Here is a 24,256-nt window from a genome sequence, read left to right as displayed (position 1 = left end):
AAGTAGTAAAATCATCTACATCTACAATAAGTAGTTAAGGGATACACAAACAAAAAGGTGATGTCAAAAACAGTAAACATTGGGGGTGGGAAGTAAAAATGCAGGGTTGTTAAAACGTGTTTGAACTTAAGAGATCAGCAACTTAAAACAAGCATATATATATATTGCTATATACAAACCTCATGGTAACGACAAACCAAAAATCTATAGTAGATATACACACAAAAAAGAGAAAGGCATCCAAACATAACACCAAATATAGGCATCAAATCATAAGAAAAGAGAAAAAAGGAAGAGGATCTCAACAAAAAAGAACTACAAAAACAACTCCGAAACAATTAACAAAATGGGAATAAGTACATACATATCAATAATTAATTTAAATGTAAATGGACTAAATGCTCCAATCAAAGGCAGAGTGGCTGAATGGATACAAAAACAACACCCATACATATGCTTCCTACAAGAGACTCACTTCAGATCTAAACATATGACAAATCCACAGCTAATATCATACTCAAATGTGAAAAGCTGAAAGCATTTCCTCCAAGATCAGGAATAAGACAAGGATTTCCACTCTCACCAATTTTATTCAACATAGTATTGGAAGTCCTAGCCGCAGCAATCAGACTAGAAGAAGAAATAAAAGGAATCCAAATTGGAAACAAAGAAAGAAAACTGTCACTTTCTGCAGATGACATGATACTATATATAGAAAATCCTAACGACACCACCAAAAAACTACTAGAACTGATCAATGAATTCAGTAAATGTGCAGGATACAATGTGATACATTTCTATACATTAACAACAAACTATGAGAAAGAGAAATTAAGAAAACAATCCCATTATCAATTGCTGTTAAAATGATCATACTACCCAAGGAAATCTATAGATTCAATGCAATTTCTATCAAAATATTAATGGCATTTTTCAGAGCTAGAACAAGTAACTATAAAATTTGTATGGAAGCACAACAGACTCCAAATAGCCATAGAAATCTTGAAAAAGAACAGAGTTGGAGGTATCACACTCCCTGATTTCAAACTATGGTACAAAGTGCCAGTCAACAAACAAGTATGGTACTGGCACAAAAACAGACACATGGATAAGTGGAACAGAACAGAAAGCCCAGAAATAAACTCACGCACTTATGGTCAATTAATCTATGACAAAGAAGGCAAGAATATAAAATGGAGAAAAGACGGCCTGTTCAATAAATTGTGCTGGAAAAACTGGACAGCTACATACAAAAGAAACAAACTAGACTACTCTCTCACACTATGTAGAAAAATAAATTCAAAACGGATTAAAGACTTAAATGTAAGACCTTAAACCATAAAACTTCTAGAAGTAAACAGGCAGTAAGCTCTTTAGACATTGATCTTAGTAATATTTTTTTGTATCTGTCTCTTCAGGCAAGGGAAACAAAAGCAAAAATAAATAAATGGGACTACATCAAACTGAAAAGCTCTTGTACAGTGAAGGAAACTATCAACAAAATGAAATGGTGGCGTATTGAATGGGAGAAGATACTTGCAAATGACATAGCTAATAACAGGTTGATATTTAAAATATACAAGGAACTCATACAATTCAACATCAATAAAACAACCCAACTGAAAAAGTGTGTAGAGGACCTGAATAGACCTTTTCCAAAGAAGACATACAGATGGCCAACAGGCACATGAAAATATGCTCAACATCACTAGTCATTATGGAAACTGAATCACAAGAAGATACTACCTCACACCTGTCTGAAGGGTTATTATCAAAAAAGAAAACGAATAGCAAGTGTTGGCGAGAATGTGGAGAAAAGGAAACCCTCATGCACTGTTGGTGGGAATGTAAATTGGTGCAATCACTATGAAAAACAGTATGGAGATTCTTCAAAATTTCAAAACAGAACTACCATATGATTTGTCAATTCCACTCCTGTGTATTTATCTGAAGAAACAAAACTGCAAATTAGAAAAGATACATGCATCCCTATGTTCATTAGAGCATTATTTACAATAGTTAAGGTATGGAAACAACCTAAGTGCCCATCAATAGATTAATGGGAATAGAAGATGTGGTGTATGTGTATGTATGTGTGTAGATATATATATATATACACACACACACACACACACACACACACACACACACACACACACAGTGGAAATTACTCAGCCATAAAAAACAATGAAAGCTTGCCATTTGTGATAACATGGATGGAACTAGGGGGCATTATGCTAAGTGAAATAAGTCAGGCAGAGAAAGATAAATACCGTATGATTTCACTTATATGTGGAATCTAAAAAACAAAACAAATGAGCTAACAGAGCAAAACAGAAACAGTTATAGAATCAGAGAACAAAGAGGTGGTTTCTGGGGGGGAGGGGGGAAGACATAGGTGAGGGAGATTAAAAGGTGCAAACTTCTAGCTGCAAAATAAATGAATCGCAGGTATAAAATGTACTGTGGGGACTTCCCTGGCGGTCCAGTGGTTAAGACTCTGCACTTCCACTGCAGGGGGTGCCAGTTCGATCCCTGGTCGGGGAACTAAGATCCCACATGCCTCCCAGCGCGGCCAAAATAAATAAATAAAATATTTAAAATAAAAAAATACAAGTAAAATATTTAAAATAAAATGGGGAACACGGTAACTATGTATTGTCTTTGTATGGTGACATATAACTAGACATCATGGTGATCATTTTGAAATGTATAGAAATATCAAATCACTATGTTGTATAACAGGACTAACAAAACAAACAAAAAACTCATAGAAAAAGAAATCAGATGTGTGGGGGGGAAGGGGAACTGCATGAAGGCAGTCAAAGTCACAAACTCCCAGTTATAAGTAAGTACTAGGGATGTAATGTACAATATTATAAATATAATTAACATTGCTCTATGTTATATATGAAATCTGTTGAGAGTAAATCCTAAGAGTTCTCATCACATGAAAAAATTTTTTCTACTTCTTTATTTATCTATATGAGATGATGGATGTTCACTAAACTTATTGTGATAATCATTTCATGATGGATGTAAATCAAATCATTATGCTGTACACCCTAAATTTATACAGTGCTATATGTCAGTTATATTTCAGTAAAACTGGAAGAAAAGACAGAATAGATAAATTTTATTTTTTATATGCATTACAAACTAAATCTACCTAAGAGAAAGTTTTGAGCTTCTGGGTGTGGTTGTATGTAAATTCTTGCATATACAGAAAAAATATGGTTATGTATGTGTATGATACCTGTGCCTAGGTGAAATACAACTGAAATAATGGCACGGAGAAAACCAAATATCCATTTATGTAAATTCCCAGATGTATATCAATAACTCTTCAAACTTCTATTTCCTCTATCTTTCCCTTGACCAAATTAAGAATCAAACTCTTTGAAAGTTTGAATCTCTTCTATTTCAATGGTTTTTCAACGTTTATTCATAGGTTTGTACTACATATATAATATGATAGATAATTCATTGAATTGTAAGTTGTTTGAAGCAGGAATTTTGTCATCTTTATGGTTGGCATCACTTATTACCTGCACGGTTCTAAGCAAACATAGAATCAACTGTCTGTTGATTCTTCCTAATAACAACAAACTTTCGTTAAACAGACTGTACTGTGCTTTGTCCTGAGCTTTCTCAAAGATTTCACAGAAATTGTATATTAATCAAAATTTAACATAATTATGTCCATATACCACTAATAAAAATAACTTCAGACAATATTTCCATAAGATGAGTCACTCTGCATATGCAGTACAACTTTGTAAGGTAAAGAGGTAACTGACATTTATTGAGCACCTATTATCAGCCAGATATTTTATTCACTTGATTATTTAATCCTCACAACAAACCAGAGAGGTTGGTATTGTCATCAACATTTTATAGAAACTGAATTAAAGTTTAGAGAAGCTAGAAACCTCTTCAAACTCAGATAGTTTGTACATTAGCAGGATCAGTATTCACACACAGTTATCTAAGACTCCAAATTCAGGTACTTTTTACTCAAAATTTCATCTTTGAACAGTAAATAATTCAATAAAATATTTACTATTAAATATTAATATTTTACTATAAACCATAAAATTTGATGATCTTAGCACCAAAACTGAATGGTGAAGAAAACTTTTAAATAAAAAAACTGTATAATATTTTTGATCTGGGAACTATTTATAGCTAACTGTATATAATCCCTAATTATTCACCTTTTCGCTGCCCATATGGCAGTTCTTAACTAAGAATGTGTGTTCCCAAAGTTTACTTGAATCAATTATCTGAAGTTTTTCCTAACATTCATTTGGCTGCGATTTTGCACTCTAAATTGTAATGCTATGTTATTTTGCTCCCAAATTATTTTATAAAGGCTTATTGAAACTATGATATAACTAGCCTAAGTTCTGTATTCAAAGAACAGAGAAATTATGTGACAGAAGGAAATTATGCAAAAAAAATGTTGTACTCTACCATTTTTCTGAAGTTGGGAGTTAGCACTTGACAGCATTTTACAGTATTTCATTTTTCTTTCAGGGTCTGTCTCTTGTCTACACTTCTTTCCCAACATTCCATATTCTCACTGTTCTTGTGTATCCCTACACCACCATTTTAATACCTCCTAGGTCTTTCTATTCCTCAAATAAGAAGAGATACCAGCACACTGATAAGTAACTTACTTGATTAATTGCATCCTCACAACAACTGTGAGATGTACGTATCATGATCTTCATTTTTCAGATGAGAAAAATAAGGGTTAGGGAAAATAGCAAACAAGTGAAAGATTCCAAAGCCCACATTCCCCTCAATATATTCCTTAGTCCAAGATGGTATCTCTTCTTCCCCAATCAAATTCCCATAGCTTAATAAAATTGGTCTTAGTAAGAAATTAAGAGAAAGCAATAAGAATAAAATAATTCAATTTCTTTGGATAACTGATACCTCCATACTCCTTCTAAATGTTTTTGCCTTTTTGTAAAATGATGCAACTGGATAGGTAAGCAAACCTTCACCATGAGTTTTCCCTAAGTTCCTACATTCATAGCTTTTGCCATTTTCTATGCTCTTTCCTCCCTCCACTTCTGAACTATTTGTTTGTTCAGACTATGTTAAAAGTTACCCACTTTTAAAAAGTAGATATAAATTGCATCATCAAAATAATATACTAGAAGGATTATTGAACTAAAGAATGAAGTTTGTACGAATACATTTTAATGTTCTTTTGTTACTTGGTTTAAATTAATTCCAACATATTAACTGTCCTCTATATGAAGTCAATATGGAGTAGAGAAAATAACAAAAGCTTTGAGTCAGATAAACCTGTTGACTAGTACCAATCTTGTGACTTATGAGATTTTAAGCAAAGTGATCCAACTCTCCAAGTCTCAGTTTCCTCATCTACAAGATACAGATAGTACCCATCCACTTCTTAGGGTTGTTATGAGGATTAAATGTTAATAAACAAGTAAAGTACCTAATTCAACTCTTTGGCTTATAGTGAGTACCCAATAAATCATTGGTGACATTACTGATATCAGCTGAAGTTGGCCATTTATTATCTGTATATCCAATGTAGAGTCACTTAGGCTCTCTGTACTCCAGGGCTTTAAAAAAAAAAAAAACACATGGAAAAAGACAAATGGAAATAATAATAGTTGCCTTACTTACTCACGTGCCTGCTTTGAAAATTACATAAAATAATGAATGAGATGTACTCTAGAAATGCAAAAGATATATCTATCTACATTTATAGATAGATCGATCTTATATATTCATTTATATATCTTACATATATATGCATATAAAATTGTTAGATTTTGTAAAAATTAAGATAATACTGGCTCTACACACATCACAAAAGTTTTTTAAGAAACTGGACAATATGTATGAAAGCAGTTTAAATGTCATAAAGCACCATACAAATCCAAAGGTTTATTACCACAGATTCTAAAGCCGGAATGCCTGGGTTCAAAACTCAGGACTGCCACAACCAGCTCTCTGACCACAGATAGTTATCCTTTTATAATTCAGTTTCTTATCTGTAAAGATGAGAATAACAGGACCTACCCTAAAGAGATGTGAGGATCAAATGACTTAACATATGTAAAGTGTTTGAAATAGTCTCTAGCACATAGCAAGCACAACGTAAATATTTGTTATTTTTATTATCATTAATCCCAGACTCTGGGTGACCTACACAAAACATCTTGTCATAGCATACTTGAGAATAGTTGGCCAAATGGACAATAGGCCCAGAATGGTCATTTTCATATTGTTTATATAGCTATATAAATTTTATATTTGATTTAATAAATGTTATATTTAATTTATTATACATTTAATTTAATAAAATTATATATTTTATACATATAAAATATTGTTTTATATATAATCCATGGAGAACTAAATTGTAATAAAATGTATGTATATAAAAATATATATGTTTGTGTTTGAGCTATTTTTAGAAAGTAAGCGTTAACCTTAGGTGGTGCTTAGAAGTAACTATAAAAAGAGCATGTGTTCAGAAATTAATGGCTTCTTTTCACTTTTGACTTTTGATTGTTCTTCAGTTATGAATAGGTCATACTTAACATAGGCCCTTTTTACAAATAAAAACTGTAGAACACTAATGACATCTGCTGTAGCCCTTGTACGATATACTATGTGGGGAACACTGGCAAATTTAGAAATCACTGTAACTAATCCATCACACACTTGTAGGATTTTACAATTTAAAAAATCACTTTCCCATTTTATTTTCTCATTTTATTCTTATATCACTCTGTGAAGTAGGAGAACAGGCATAATCATTCCCATTTTAAAGATGACAAAAATAAATCTAAGCAAGGCCTAGTAATTTATCCAAAGTCACACAAATATTATATTCTTTAGATCATAGTTTTTCCACAACATTAATATACTCTAAAAGCAAAACAGAAAATTTTGTCTAAAAACAAAGGCCACTTGTTTTGGCCTACAACATATTTTTAAAGATCCTTATTAAGTGATTTCTTAAAATACACAGCCTATGGAGAATTCCTTTGCTAATGTATCTTGCAGACTGGATTTGCTATCTTTGACTGTTCTTAATGCTAACCTCCCACCATACTATTCTTAGGCTTAAACTCTCATATTTATATTTTGTGGTCCTTGGTCCATTTATAGTTAATTCATGCTATAAGCAAATACTAAAATTTTTCACTTCAGTTATTTAAAACAAAATAAATACAACAAATAAATAAATCTTATTCCTTAAAAACTTACATGGCTTTTGGACTCATTATGCAGATGGCTCCTGAACATCGACATTTCCTTGGGTCATCATATGATATGCCCAGACTGAGTCCCAGCATCTGGGTGACAATAATTGAAAATGCCTCCAAAGTTATCCCCTTGGGATACTACATTAACAACAAAGAAAATTCAAATAAAAGACAATTCACTGAAGGGTGGTAAAAGTAATATTTTTCTAATTATGAACATTTTATTGATTTATCAAATACTTAAGATTATGGAAATGCAGTTCATTGGACAAGTAAGAAGCTGAAGATCTTCTTATGAAATTTTATTGAGATATAAGCATATTGAGCCTATGTCTAGCTTTGCCATGATTTAACAATTGAATGCTTTTAAGATAATTCTTAAATAACTGTCCTAACTATATAAAAGAGCTATTTTTACATTAGATTTTTGGCTATCTGGACCATGATCTCCCATTTATCTAATTTCTTAGGACAGCTCTCATGTTCATTCAGGAGAGTCCACATGATACTCCACCTCTCAGCTCACGAAGTGGCCACATAACCAAATTCCTCAGTTGTAAGTACGCTATCTGCTTCCTGCCAAGATTTTCAATGACACAGTAACTAGTATCAGGAGAAACCACGGAAAACAGACCCTCAGGAAAGCATTCTTGTGATTAAGCATTCTTGTGATTTAATGAGTGCATAAATATCTTCCTTGCCAAGGAGAAATGGGACACTGGTAATTCATGATATGCAATGACATCATAATTTCTCAAATTTTGCCAAATGTGGCATAAGTTAAGGTGCAGGTAGAGGCCAAGTTGTGAGGAACATCAAGGCACTTCACTGTTATAAAGACAAGCTATAATAAATATTTTGGGGTCAATTGGCTTCTTATGGCAGTGCTAGAGGAGGTACATTATGAAAAGCAGAAAGGAAAAGCTGTAAATGAACAACTGATAATGCAAATAGGCAATCAGAAAGCCTCTGCAGCAGCACTGTAGTGACTATCACCTCCTGCACTTGTTGGTTTGATACAGCTGAGGACCAAACTCAGGGCCTAGCTACAAGTACTGTAGGGTTCCAGCTCCAATTTAACTATCAAACCTACCAGGTTTGGTGTGGAAGGAGTCAGAATCTGAAACTTGGGGTGGGAACAACTGGAGTGACATGAACAAATATCCCTGGACGTCCCTTGCCCATAGAGTAAGCCTCCCTCTAAACAATGAAAGAGGGCTTCACCGGTGGAGCAGTGGTTAAGAATCCACCTACCAATGCAGGGGGCATGGGTTCAAGCCACAGTCCGGGAAGACCCCACATGCCGTGAAGCAACTAAGCCTGTGCACCACAACTACCGAGCCTGAGCTCTAGAGCCCACGAGCCACAACTACTGAAGCCTATGTGCCACAACTGCTGAAGCCTGCGTGCCTATAGCCCGTGCTCCACAATGAGAAGCCCACGCACCACAACGAAGAGTAGCCCCCACTCGCCGCAACTAGAGAAAGCCCGTGCGTAGTAACGAAGACCCAACACAGCCAAAAATAATTAATTTTAAAAAAACAATGAAAGAGCCCCTACATTTAAAAAAATGACACTTAATGACAATACCTGGGACATTTGTCTCATCACCCCTCATTGTCTCCAGGTCCATAATAAAAATTAAATTGCAACAGGAGTGATATCACCAAGATGGCAACATAGGTCTTTCCCAACTTCACTCCCCCTCACAAGAAGAACAACTAGCAACTATTCATGGACATCACTGAGAAAATTCTAGAACATGGAGGTGAGGCTGAAGCAGCCCCTGTACCAGAGACCAAGACAGACCTCATTAGAAGGTTAGGAGGAGCAGATATACACTGAATGCATTGCCCCTCCCCAAGACTGGTGCAGCACCACACCGAGAGGTCTTCCCAGAGCCTACAGTCCCTCAAGTGGGAAAAGAGCCTAGAGTGGACATCCAGATCCCCTAGTATTGTGGATCACTTCTGGGAGCCCCTACTCTGATCTTACCTCATAAGAATCACAAAGGATGAGTGAGATTTGACCCCTGGGAATCTGATCATGACAGAGAAGGCAGGAAGGGCTTGCAGCAATCACTGCTTGCATCTTGGCAGGCCGAGTTCCCAGCTATAGCACCTGTAGGTGCCAACTAGCAGCTTTGCCCATCTGCAGAGCCAGGACAGTGGAACAGTATGACAAGGGAAGTCAATGAGGTATAGGAGTGCCTGATTTGAGTCCTCAGATGAACAGCCTTGCCAGCCCTGGAACCTGGTCTGCTACCCACCTCCACCCAGTCAGGGGAGCTGTTCATAGCCCTGCCTAATGCCTAGTATAGCTCCCGGCTCCCCCTGACCAGAAGCCTGGTCAGAACACCTGGTAGCTGCATAGCGCAGCAACACTTGAGCAGAGAGTATGGCAGGCAGAACTGACTGTTCACAGAGCAAAGCCTGTGGCCCTGTTCGGCCAGGAAACCTGGAGCGCCAGTTAGATTGAGTCAAGACCACAAACAAAGAGCTAAGCTGGTTTTCCCACTACACCTGGACAAGGACACAGATTCATAGCCCTTCCCACTGCTACATATAGCCTTCAGAAAGCCCAACCAACGAATCTAGCCAGAGCACACAGGAAGGCTGTGCCGCCCATCCAACAACCCTGCTTACAGTGGCACTTGAACAGAGAGCACAGCCCATGGTTTTCCCCATCTTCAGAGCAAAACCCAGTGGCCCCATGTGTCCAAGGAATTAAGGGCACAGTCTGCTTAATGTGGGTCCACAAACAATGAGCCATGCAGGTCATGTGCTCCCTGTCAGGGCACGGAAGCTAATTCACCTCCCAGCTACTGCTGAGTAAAGTTCCCTGTCCTGACCTTCTAGGAAGCCTGACCAGTGAATCTAAACAACCACAGAGTATATCCTACTGCCTCTCTTGGGCAGGGAACCTCACTATCAGTCCTATCCAACAGTTAATAGCCAGTGGTACCCCCTCCCCTGACCTCAGAGGCTGGGCAGTGGCCTTGCCCAAAAATAGATCCTGCCTGCCCAAGGACATGTCCAGAAACCTAAACTGAGCTGACTAGTGAAGAACTCTCTCTGCCAAAGTGAGCCTGTAAAGTCTGGAAGAGGAGACCGATAACTCAAATGCACAGGTACCAAAGTAAGGAATGAAGGAGCAAGAAAAATCAGGTGGATGTGACACCATCAAATCAAACTAAAAATGCTGCAAAATAACTAACCCAAAATAAGTGGAGATCCATGAAGTGTTAGAGAAATAATTTAGAATAATCTCCTTAAAGAAGTTTAGTGAATTACAAGAACACACAGATGACCAAATGAAAGTAGTAAAACAATGAATGAACAAAATAGGTTCAACAAAGGAACAGAAACCATTAAAAAGAGATATCCTAGAGCTGAAAAACACGACTGAAGCATTCAACAGAGAGCTTCAACAGTAGACTCAACCAGGCAGAATAAAGAATCAGTGATCTAGAAGGCAGGAATATTTTAAATTATCCAGTCAGAAGAGCAAAAATAAAAAAAGAATGAAAAGGAAAGAAACCCTACAGGACTATGGGACACACACACACACACACACACACACACACACACACCCCAGTAACCGTATCATGGGAATTCCAGAAGGAAAAGAAAAAGGGACAGAAAGTACATTTAAAGCAATAATGGCTGAAATTTTCCAAAAACTGGGAAAGAAATGGACATCCAAGTATATGAGGCACAAAGGACCCCAAATAGGTTGAACTTGAATAGGGCTACACCAGGACACATTATAATTGAAGTGTCAAAAGTAAAGACAAAGAAAGAATTTTGAAAGAAGAGAGGAAAAAAAACCAAGTTACATACAAGGGAACCCCCATAAGACTATCAGCAGGTTTCTCAACAGAAATATTTCAGGTGAGGAGAGAATGGGATTATATATTCAAAATACTGAAAGAAAAAAACCTGTCAACCAAGAATTCTATGCCCAGCAAAACTGTGCTTCAGAAATGAAGAAGAGACCATGATTCCCAAACAAATAAAAGCTGAGGGGGCTTCCCTGGTGGCGCAGTGGTTGAGAGTCCGCCTGCCGATGCAGGGGACACGGGTTTGTGCCCTGGTCTGGGAAGATCCCACATGCCGCGGAGTGGCTGGGCCCGTGAGCCATGGCCACTGAGCCTGCGCGTCCGGAGCCTGTGCTCCACAATGGGAGAGGCCACAACAGTGAGAGGCCCGCATATCGAAAAAAAAAAAAAAACACCAATGCCGTTTTTCACAGAGTTGGAACAAATACTTCTAAAATTTGTATGGAAACACAAAAGTCCCAGAACAGTCAAAGCAATCTTGATAAAGAACAAAGTTGAAGTTATCATGTTCCCTGATTTTTTGTACCTGTCTCCTCAAGCAAGGAAAATAAAAGTAACAATAAACAAATGGTACTACATCAAACTAAAAAGTTTTTGCATAGTGAAGAAAACCAACCACAAAATTAAAAGGTAAACTACTAAATGGGAGAAAATATTTGCAAACAATATATATAATAAGGGGTTAATATTCAAAATATACAAAGAACTCACACATCTCAACATCAAAAAAACCCCAAAAAACCTGATTTAAAAATGGGCAGAGGACGTGAATAGACATTTTCCAAAAGAAGACAAACAGATGGCCAACAGACACATGAAAAGATGCTCAAAAACACTAATCATCAAGGAAATTTAAATCAAAACCACAATGAGAAACCACCTCACACCTGTCAGAATGGCTGTCATCAGAAAGACAAAAACAAGTGGTGGCAATGATGTGGAGAAAAGGGAGCCCCTGTGCATTGTTGATGGGACTGTAAATTGGTGCAGCCACTATGGAAAACAGTATGGAGGTTCCTCTTAAAATTAAAAAATGGATTGCATATAATCCAACAATTTCACTTGTGGGTATTTTTCCAAAGAAAACAAAAACACTAATACTAAATGATATGTATCCCAATGTTCATTGCAGCATTATTTACCATAGACATGATATGGAAACAACCTAAGTATCCATTGTTAGATGAGCAGATAAAGAAGATATGACATGTGTGTGTATACATACACATACATATATATATATATATGTATGTATGTGTATGTATACACACACACACACACATACACACACAGTAGATTAATACTCAGCCAATAAAATCTTGCCATTTGCACCTACTGTATAGCACAGGGAACTCTGCTCAATATTATGTAACAACACAAATGGGAAAATAATTTGAAAAAGAATAAATACATGCATATGTATAACTGAATCACTTTGCTGTAAACCTGAAACTAACACAACATTGTTAATCACCTATACACCAATATAAAATAAAAAGTCAAAAAACGTAAAAAATAAATTTTAGGGCTTCCCTGGTGGCACAGTGGTTGAGAGTCCACCTGCCAATGCAGGGGACGCAGGTTTGTGCCCCGGTCCAGGAAGATCCCACATGCCGCAGAGCGGCTAGGCCCATAAGCCATGGCCGCTGAGCCTGCACGGCCAGAGCCTGTGCTCCGCAACAGGAGAGGCCACAACAGTGAGAAGCCCGCATACTACAAATAAATAAATAAATTAATTAATTAATTAATTAATTAAATTTTTAAAAATCTTGCCATTTGTTGTACAGATGAATCTGTTTACAAGGCAGAAATAGAGACACAGACATAGTGAACAAATGTATGGACACCAAGGGGGGAAAGGGGGTGGGGGGGTGGGATGAACTGGGAGATTGGGACTGACATATATACACTAATATGTATAAAATAGGTAACTAATGAGAACTTGCTGTATAGCACAGGGAACTCTACTCAATGCTCTGTGGTGACCTAAATGGGAAGGAAATCCAAAAAAGAGAAGATATATGTATACATACAGCTGATTCACTTCACTGTACAGCAGAAACTAACAAGACATTGTAAAACACCTATACACCCCCCCAATAAAAATCTTGCCATTTGCAAAAACATGGAAGATACAATCTGGAGAGTATTACACAGAGTGAAATAAATCAGACAGAGACAAATATGTATGCTCTCACTTGTATTTGAAATCTAAAAACAAAACAAACAAACAAAAGAAAATGAAAACAAACTCAGGTAGTGAAGACAGATGGGTGGCCGCCAGAGGGGAGGGGGTAGGGTGGGGGTGAAATAGGTAAAGTGGATTAAGAAGTACAAACCTCCAGTTATAAAATAAATAAGCCATGGGGGTATAATGTACAGCATATAAAATAGGGTCAATAATATTAACTTTGTATGGGGACAGACAATTACTAGACTTGTCATGACTTTTTGTAAGGTATGCAAATGTCAAATCACTATGTAGTACACCTGAAACTAACATAATGTACGTCAACTACATTTCAATTTACAAAAAGATCAAATGGAAATTGGAAGAGTTATGTATAGAGATGTTTATTAAATATTGCTCATAATGGCAAAAATAGAAACAACCAAAATTCCCATGAAAATCATAAAGGATACAGTGTGGCATTAATATAATAAAGTATCAAGCACCAATGCAAAAAATTTACTAGGCACAAAGGATTTTGAGGACAGTGAAGCTACTCTCTATGACACTATAATGCTAGATATATGTCATTATATATTTGTCAAAACTCACACAATGTATACCACCAAAATGAACCTTAATGTAAGCTGTGAACTTTTGGTGGTTGTAATGTGTCAGTGTAGGTCCATCATCTGTAACAAATGCACCTCTCTGGTGTGGACGTTAACAGTGAGGGAGGTTATGTGTGGGGGTGGGCAGGGACTACATGGGATATCTCTGTACTTCCCTCTTAATTTTGCTATGAACCTAAAATTTCTCTTAAAAAACAAAGTCTTTTAAAAATTAACTGTAATTCCATTAAATCTCAAAATTTTAAGTGAAAACCAAAAAAATCTATTTGCAGAATGATACAGCAGGATACAATTTATATTATGTTTAAAGCATAAAAAACAATTCTTGTTCAGAGACATATTCAATTGTGGTAAAAGTATAAGAGCTTTTAAACAAAGAAACATAAAGGTTTATAAAAATATAAGTACGAAAGCTTTGTAAAAGCATCATTCCTTGATTTCAACTCCTCTAATAATTCTATCCTACATCCTGCCTCACCCACTCATTCCTATGGTTCACACGCCAGACCTTGTCAACAGATTTTTATCAATAACTGCAAGCCCTCCGTCATCTCTGTGCATCCCACATCCTGACCACCTGCTGTCTCTCCTGACAACTGCACTAGCACCTCAACTATAACAATCTGCATGCCCATCAGCACAACCAAACCATGGTTCCTACATTTTCACTGTTCCTAACCTCCTTACTGACTTCTCTCCTCCTTTAAGCAGTTCAGATTCTCTTACAAACACCCTCAATTTCCTTGCCATCCTTTCACTTCATAATGAGTTGACAAAAACACAATACATCAATCTTCAGAATGCTGAGAGAGAAGGATGTTAGAACTAGGATTCTAAACCTAGCCAAATTACCAATCAAATGTGGAGGGAAAGCAAAAGTGTTTTCATTAATAAAATAACAGTGTTTGCCACTTATATACACTGTGTCTAAAATTTTTTAAACTTGAGTTATTCCAGAAAAAGAGCAAAGAATTCCAAGAAAAGGAAGATGAAGTTTAATTTTCTGTGGCAGTTGGTTCCGCCCACAGAAGTAAAATAAGTTAGAAAAAAATGAACAAGACCTCTTTTGGCCATCAAAGCTTTACCAGAATAGCAACATATTTACTTCTTGATTCAGAGTTAATATCATTTTTATATTCATAATACCATAAAATATTTATTGATTTAACTTAAAAATCAACCTGTAGACAAAGCACAAAAGTTCTATAAAATAAATTATAAATTTTATAACTCTTAACAATGGATATGAGAAGTGTACTATTTTACATAGCAAATTATTTACATAGCAAATAATTTGCTATTTCATAGCAAATAATCAATGGACTTTGCATAAGGTAAAAAGAATTTTTAAAATAATTAATATAAATAAAAACATAAATACATTAAGATGGTAATATATTATGCAATAATATTTAATATATTATATATTATTATGTATTATATATTGTATAACATCTATAATATATAATTACATATATTATGTATATACATATAATATTTAAGAATGTGTTTAATATAGATTACTATTATAAGTATTAATAAAGGAATAAAAACGTCATAATATATATGACAAATAGAGTGGATTAAATATGTCAAAGATAATATTACCAATGCTGTCTAAAGTTTATTAATCAAAGTAGGGGTCAAAGTAGGGGTCAAAGTATATATATATACTTTTTTAAAGTATATATATTTTAAATAAATAAACTTAACTACCAGAGAATTTAAATAGAAATTATAAATTCTTATAGGACTTCATGAAGGGGATAAAGAAGAGAGTTTTGTTAACAAACTTTGCTTTGTATAGCTACAATTTAAACAATTTTACATATACATGCATGCATGCATAAATTCTGTAATAAAAATAATTGGAAGAGTATCAGAAATAAAAATATGTATGCAAAATCTCATTTTTGCAAAAACATATAATGGGGAGCCACAGTAACAGATAAAAACTCAAAGTACGAGATACATATTAATCAAAATGTTAACAGTGATTATTGCTTCATCCCTGGGAAGATGCCAGATTATACGTTTCCTTTTATGTTTCTATATGTTCTTTTAAAAATGGACATGCATAACATAAATTACTTTGTAATTTTAAAATACTATATAGTACTTAAACCTATTTTTTAAAAGGATGAATAGGTGGGGGAAAGGCTCAATGAATTACTTCTCTTTCAGTGATGCATCTAATTACACCAATAATTTATTTAAATATAAAATATTTATCAGAACTATAAATATTTAAAATAGACATAAAAGTTTCTTTTAAATATTACGTAGAAAAATGTGAAACATTTTAACAGATTTTTATCATACTTTTTGGTTCATCACTTGTTTTGATTTTGAAGTTAATTTATCTATAAGACTATTTTTCTAATTTTATACCTACAAGAAAAAAAATCTATTTTGGTTACAGAAATATCTTTACAGATAATTTTTCATAATGCACTCTTCTATATAATAAGGGATACATGTGTATTTATTATATTTTTATTCCACTTTAACTTCCAAATAATTGCAATAAGACACTTGTACTTCAGAATACTATTCCTTCTACATACTTCAAGTTCTAAGAGTGATGGAATATAAATGCAATCTCTAAATGTAAATATAAATGTGAAGTGTATAAAATATATGCTGTAATACTGGGTAATTTTTAAATGTATTTTTTTCAAATAATAAGATTAAATAATTACATACCAAAGCAATTCCTGCAGAATAACTGGTAACACACATCTTTCCAGGAAATGCTGCTCCCACATAATCTGGATAATCTCTATAGCTAAATAAATAAGTATATAATTATAGTTAATATTGACAAACAATTCACATGTGATAACTCCTGCTAGTAATTTGTCTGTAGTTCATAAATTTCTAGTCTGAAGCAAATTGAAGTACAATCTTTCCGTATGTATTAAACTGCTTCAAATTTGTAAAATAGTCTTCATTAAATGAGATTAAGCAATCTGGGTTTCTAAAATGTATCCAATGGATCCAAGTTATTGATGACTTTACTGTTCTTGTGACGTTTGGTTAGGGTTACTAAAGCCTTGATCAAACATTTCAATCAAAAGCATTTTGCTGAATTACAATGAAAAATAGTTTTAATGTATGGATTAAAAGTTTTCACTCAAATGTAGAAAAGCTCACCATTTTCTCACTGGAATGATTTTATTGTTCTACAACTTACCATTATTTTTTTCTGCTTTGAGAAGAAGAGTCCATATAAACTGCCATATAATAATAGCACTATTCTCATGGATTTACATAAACGATTCTATTTAATCCTCAAATGCAGCCAGTGAATTAGATACTATTTTTTCCCCGCTGAACAAATCAAACATCAGATGGGAAGTACAAGTAACTTGCTCAGGGCAGCACAGGTAAGTGCTGCTGAAGGATATGACCTTGGACAGTTTGAATGCAGAGCCATACTCTCAACCACTAAGATATAGATGCTCCAAACATATTCTGCCATCTTTAGAGCCCCAGCCAAAACGAACATTCCAAGACGTGTGTAAAAAAGCTTGGTACACAATTCTCAATTTGAAATGCCTCCTCAGTCTCAACTGCACTGCACTTCACAGTTGCACTGCTCCCTTATTCTGCCTCGCTGATATTGTTTATACGTAAGCACTTGTTTCCAAGTATTCGCCTTTAACACCCAACTTTGGCTTTACATTCCAATATGAAAGTATTGTTTACACTCTTTCTTCATTCAAGATAGTTCTCCCAATAGATAAGACTTTCCCCCTAACTCTATGCATACTTCTGATGAGCTGGATTCAATAATAGCTATTTTTTATTTAATACGGCCACCCAGTCTCCACATCAAATCAGTTATCAAGATTTACTGTTTTACTTCTTCAACTTTTCTTGTATCCCTCCCCTCCTCCAGAGGTTCAGCTCCAGTTATAACTATGAATTCCATACTCTTTGAAAAGAACTATTATTTAGTCCCATGTCTCTAGGCATATTGTTTCCATAACCTGGAATGCTTTCCACCTCCTTTCACTGAATTTAAACATTCCTGGGACTTCCTGGCGGTCCAGTGGTAAAGAATCTGCCTTCCAATGCAGGGCATGAGGGTTCGATCTCCGGTTGGGGAACTGAGATCACACATGTCACGGGGCAAGTAAGTCAGCATACCACAACTGGAGAGAAGCCCGCACACTGCAACGAACATCCCAAGTGCCGCAACTAAGACCCATCACAGCCAAAAATTTTTTAAAAATTAATTATATTAAGTAAAAACAAAAAATATTTTTTTAAAATTCCTCAATCTGCCTTCTCACTTCTACTTTGAGTAGCACGTCTTTAACTTGGCCCTTTTGTTATATGTTACTTTGAGTCTCTCTCTCACTCTTGCTCTTGCTCTCACTCTCATGGTTTCTTCCTCTTGTAAACTATAAACAAGTAGAGATAACGTACCAACATTAATCTTCCGGAGTGACATCAGCAAGATGGCAGAATAGGAGTTTTTTAGCCCTCATCTCTCCACAGAAACAACAATTTTGACAAACACCCACAGATGTGGCCCAAGACCCAAGGAAAGGTCCCACGCCACACTGGAGCAAAAAATCCAAGAACAGACACATTGAAGAAGGTAAAAACCGTTTCACTTTACCCATGTCACCATTCCCCCAAGGCAGCACAGCTCAGTGCCGAAAGAGCTGCCTTCAGCCATGATTTCTCCCAAGGGAAGGTGAGAGTATAGTGAATACTGCCAGCCATGCAAGATGATGCTAAAGAGGCCCACTTTTTAAACGTCCACTGAGAGATGAATGGATAAAGAAAATGTGATGTACATATACAGTGGAATATAATTCAGCCTCAAGAAAGAAGGAAATCCTGACATTTACAACATGGATAAACCTGAAGGACATTATGCTAAGTGAAATAAGCCAGACATAAAAAGGCAAGTACTGTATGATCACACTTATGTGTGGAATCTAAAATAATCCAATCATAAAAGCAGCGAGTTGAATAGTGGTTGCCAGGGGTTGGGAGATGGAGGAAATGGGGAGATGGTCAAAGGTACAAAGTTTCAATTATGTAGGCTGAATAAGTCCTGGAGGTCTAATGTACAGCATGATGACTATAGTTAATAATACTGCATTGTATATGTGAATTTGCTAGAGAAGATCTTAAGATTTCTCACCGCACACCAAAGAATGTTAACTATGTAAGGTGGTGTATATGCTAATTAGCTTATGATTTCACAATGTATATATATATCAAATATCACATTGTACTCCTTAAATATGTATAACTTTTATTTGTCAATTATACCTCAATAAAGCTGTAAAAGAATAAAACTAATAAAAGCAAATATAGGGAAACTGAGGCAGAGAGCATCAATTGCCCTAGGTGACAGGGCTGAAGTTAAATGCAGGCAGTTGGCCTCCAGAGTTTAAATTTGAATCACTATGCAATATTATCTCAATAAACATTTGTTGAAAAAAGGACAGATTGTAAAAGGTTAAAAAACTAAGCTTGCTATGTTCATTGCTCCTACTGTAGGGCCTAAACCAGATTATAAATTTCTGGAGTACAAATTTCTGGAGTACAAAGACCAGAAAATAATAGATAATTACTGTTATTTATCATAATTTTATAGTATTTATTCTAGGACATTACTCATATGCAAAGTATGTTGATGCATTAAAATAACATCAAGGGATCAAGAAGGGGTATTACTCAAGTTCAAGGAGTCTGACTGTACCATAATTTCTACATTTCTAATGGGATAAATTCTCTCACCAATTTCACTTATTACTGTATCAAATTTCAACATCCTATTAAAAGGATAATACATCATGTCAAAATTGAGATTTATTCTAGGAATGCAAGATGGTTCAAGATTAGGAAATATATCACTATAATTATTTCTATTGAATGCCAATAAGAATATCTTATGTCATCCCTATAAAAGCTGAAAGATTATTTTTCTTTCTTTTTTTTAAGATTTTTTGGATGTGGACCATTTTTAAAGTCTTCATTGAATTCGTTAAAATATTGCTTCTGTTTTATGTTTTGATGTTTTGGCCCTGAGGCATGTGGGATCTTAGCTCCCCGACCAGGGATCAAACCCACAACCCCTGCACTGGAAGGAGAAATATTAATCACTGTACTGCCAAGGAAGTCCCTGAAGGATTATTTTTCAAATTGTTGGTATAGTATGAATCTATGAATATTGCCCTACTATTATTCAAATTCTAAAACATGCCTGTGCACACACAGAGCCAAACCTACATTTTAGCCCCCAAAGCTAAAAAGTATTACTTGATGAGGTAACATTCCCTAAAGTAAAGAAGAAAAAAGACATGACCCATGTTACCATTATTACTACTACTAGTTAAAACTGTATTAAACTAGCCAAAGCAATAAGAACAGAGAAAGAAACTGAAAATATAAAATTAAATAGAAAGAGATAAAACTACCTGTATTTGCAGATGGTATAATTATATGAGTGAAAAAACCAATGTAATAGACTTAAGAATGATTAAAAACAAAGAAATTTAGTAAGGTAATAGGATATAAAATCAATATGAAACTAAGGTAATTTTACAAACAAAAACAATATATAGTTAGCAGATAGAAGACATATTTACAACAGCAACCAGAAAGATAATATACCTAAGAAAAGTTATCAATAAATGTATAAAACCTATGAGAAATTAACTTCTGAATGACCAAAAACTGGAAAGACAAAATGTGAGATCTGAAGATTAAACAGTTCTCTATAGCTCAATTTATAAATTTAACATAGTCTTAAAAAATAGGAGCTAGACAGGTTGATTCTAAAATTTCCATGGAAAATAAATTTAAAACTTCCCTCATACCCATGAAGTGGGAAGGCCTTTCTAATTATGACTCAAACTCTAGAAACCATCAAATAAAAGCCTGATGAATCCTGCCTTAAAAATAAAAGTATTTTGTATGGCAGTTAAAAAATATACACACACAAGAAGCCAAGCCAAAAGACAAATTAAGAAAGAAAACTACTTCTCATTGCAAGGCAAAGAAATTGATCTTTTTATCTATATCTGTGTTGAAATTGATATCTAAATGCATCTATCCCTATCTATCTAGATATCTAGCTATCTACCATCAGGCTCATGAAAAAGAAATGAAAATTAAAACTATACCAAAGATACCATTTCTCAGGTACCAAAGGTGAAGAAAAACTTGACCATACACTTTGTTGGCTAGACTGTGGGGAAACAGGCCCTTCTCATACGTTATTGATAAGTGTGCAAAGCACTAAAATCAGTGCCAAAATCTGGTATTAGCTATCAAAATTAGAATTATACTATCTAGAAATATCACTCCTGGGAATCTGCCTTGTAGATACACATGCACATATATAAATGACACACGTAAGGTTTTTTTCACTGTAGGATTTTTTAAAATAATAAAATAAAAATAAAAAAAAAAATAATAAAATATTGGAATCAAGCCAAGTACCAATTATTAAAGACTAGTTAAATAAACTACATACAATTTTTAGACCCTATTATAAACTGGAAATATTGATATTATCATGCCAACTTAAAAATATGTATATGCAGATTTATTGAAAGACATGCTGATCATAATTGCTGGTAAATTTTATATGAATAAAATTATAAGTATACAGTTATAATTGACAGAAAACTAACATTTAAAAATAATGCAGAAAATTCAGTAGGATAAAATATTTTAACCTACTTTACCAAGGCTTTGATCAAAACTCATAACAAAGATATAATCTTCACAAGATAAATCCCATCTCTTTATGTAATGATTTAGATTATGGGCTCTGGAGTTACAAACTGTGGATTCAAAACCTAGACACACCATCAAGAGTCCTTAGTTGGTTTAACTTCCTGAAATATCAATCTCCTCAACAGTAAATGTTGGTAAGCACAGAAATAAATTTTAGCAATCTTCTTTTATTGTCTGACAACCAGAAAGAGAGCATGAGGTCTGAGTGCATGATAATCAAAGTATGAACAGTCAGAAATGAACAACAATTCCCTAATTTAAGCTACATCAATATCACAAATCTTTGATTTCTAAGAAGACTGAAACATTATACTTACATGAATAGATATGCAATATCATGAGGCCTTAGGGTAAGATAAGACTTTTTCCATTCTAAAAACGTATGCAATAATTCATCTGCCTCACCAACAGTAGAGATCTTATTTTTATCTGACCACAATTCCAAAGATGACAGCACAATAGTAATTTTAAATGGCGCAAACATCTAAAAACAGAAGAGATAAATACATGAAAAAAATAATTTTTGTGTTATTTTATAATAACCAAGAAATTAATTCAATCTTTTGACAAATCCACCCTCAATTTATATGGATAACTTTATTCAGAAATGCCACGTCAGCCGCGGAGCAACTCAGTCCATGCGCCACAACTACTGAAGCCCGCGCGCCTAGAGCCCATGCTCTGCAACAAGAGAAGTCACTGCAATGAGAAGCCCGCGCACCGCAACGAAGAGTAGCCCCCACTCACCACAACTAGAGGAAGCCCGCGCACAGCAACAAAGACCCAATGCAGCCAAAAATAAATAAATAAAATAAATTTTTTTAAAAAAGAAATGCCATGTCAAGTCAATGCAAATTATAATTTCAAAACTAGTATGAATTTTCCTAACTAGTATGAAAAGGAAAATACTTACCGAATTTACAAGGCCAATAATTTCGATGACTTTATTTGTTACCAACATGCTATCAGAGCCCAGGTAATCATACTGAAAAACAGAATTTAACATTTAAATATCATTTGTTATGTAATATGTTTGAGATTTATTCTCCATCTACTCTCTCAGGTTGAGGCTGCTTTGGGGTTAGAACACTTCAAAATAAGACAGTAACAATTAAAATAGGAATATAAATTGGATCACTCACACATGCTAGTATGTAACGTTGTATAGCCACTCTGAAAGATAGCTTGGCAACTTCTTTCAAAACAAATAATGGACCTAGAAGTTGCACTCCTGGACATTTATCCTAAAGAAGTAAAAACTGATGCTCAGAAAAACCCATACATGAGTGGAAACAACTCCTATGTCATTCAATGGTTAAAAGGTTAAACAAACTGTGGTACATTCATAACACGGAATACGATTCAGTAATAAAAAGTAACTGAACTGTTGATATATGAAACAGCCTGGGTAAACCTCATGAAAAATTATGCTAAGTATAAACAAATCTCAAAAGGATACATACTATATGATAACGTTTATGCAATATTCCTGGAATCACAGATGGAGAATAGATGAGTGATTACCAGAGGTCGAGAAGTAAGGAAGTGGGGAGAGATGTGTGTGACTCCAAAGGGATAACACAGAGTCTTGTCTGGTGATGGTATTTGTTCAGTGTATTGGTCGTGGTGGTGGTAGTTATGAACGGCTACATATGTGATACTACCACATAAAACCACACACACATACATACACACAAATGAGTGTATATATAATGGCTGAAATCTGAATCAGCTCTGAAGAATGTGTCAATGTTAAATTCCTTATCTATAAAAAAACTCTCTAAAGTACATTATCCCTTGGATATTACACAGGACCCTCAAGTTAAACATATCCAAACCTACACTCATTATCCTCCCTCAAAAATATGCTCCCACTTAGATTTCCACTTCTTTAGTGAATGCTATTATCATTTATGACCTCCCACATTCATTATACTATATGTTCTGTGACAGCAAAACTTTTTCTGTTTTGTTCACTGCTCTATCCTCAATAAATAGAACAGTAACTGGCATCTAGGTGATGCTTAATATATTATTAAATGAATGAATAAATCAAATCAATTTACAAGTTCTTCTAATTCACCCTCATTAGTAACATTTAAAATTGTCCTTTCCTGTCTATTCCTAACACAATTTGTAAAACTTCACCTTGATTACTGGAATAGTCTCTTAAATGCTTTATCTTACTCCAATTTTTACACCAGCATTCCTGTCCCTATGCTATTGCAGAAATGATTCTAAATGTAAATATGAACACATCATTACCCTGCTTAAAATCTTTCATTGACTCTCTATTACCTTTAGGATAAAATCCAAATATCATGTCAATTCTTCAATTCATCTCTTTCCCTTTCCCTTCTTCAACACTCTATATTAATCATACTAAACTTCTTAAAATGATCTGAAAAGAACAATCTCTCATATTTATGCACCCTTGCAAAGAAAGTTTTCGCACTGAGTCTTCCCTGGCCCCATCCTCCCCCCAATGCCCAAACCAACCAAGCCAGAACCCAGCCTGCAACCATCTCCTTTACCAGGTTCTCACACTCCAATTCCCCTGCCCTAATCATCC

General features: G+C 34.9%; 1 protein-coding gene across 1 annotated transcript in view; it reads right to left on the bottom strand.

Annotated features, from left to right (window-relative positions):
* The window catches only part of ADAM32 (ADAM metallopeptidase domain 32), a 163,534-nt gene that overhangs the window by 93,378 nt on the left and 45,900 nt on the right, over positions 1-24,256 (bottom strand). The window contains exons 8-11 of the mRNA XM_032618296.1: positions 22,598-22,669; positions 22,002-22,168; positions 16,615-16,696; positions 7,267-7,403 (exon numbers count right to left, since the gene is read on the bottom strand). Coding sequence (XP_032474187.1) covers positions 7,267-7,403; positions 16,615-16,696; positions 22,002-22,168; positions 22,598-22,669 — 458 coding nt within the window. The remainder of the gene's footprint in view (positions 1-7,266; positions 7,404-16,614; positions 16,697-22,001; positions 22,169-22,597; positions 22,670-24,256) is intronic.

Source organism: Phocoena sinus, chromosome 21 (assembly GCF_008692025.1).
Source record: "Phocoena sinus isolate mPhoSin1 chromosome 21, mPhoSin1.pri, whole genome shotgun sequence".
NCBI classification, from domain to species: Eukaryota; Metazoa; Chordata; class Mammalia; order Artiodactyla; family Phocoenidae; genus Phocoena; species Phocoena sinus.
This window is presented reverse-complemented; position numbering and strand designations above follow the sequence as displayed.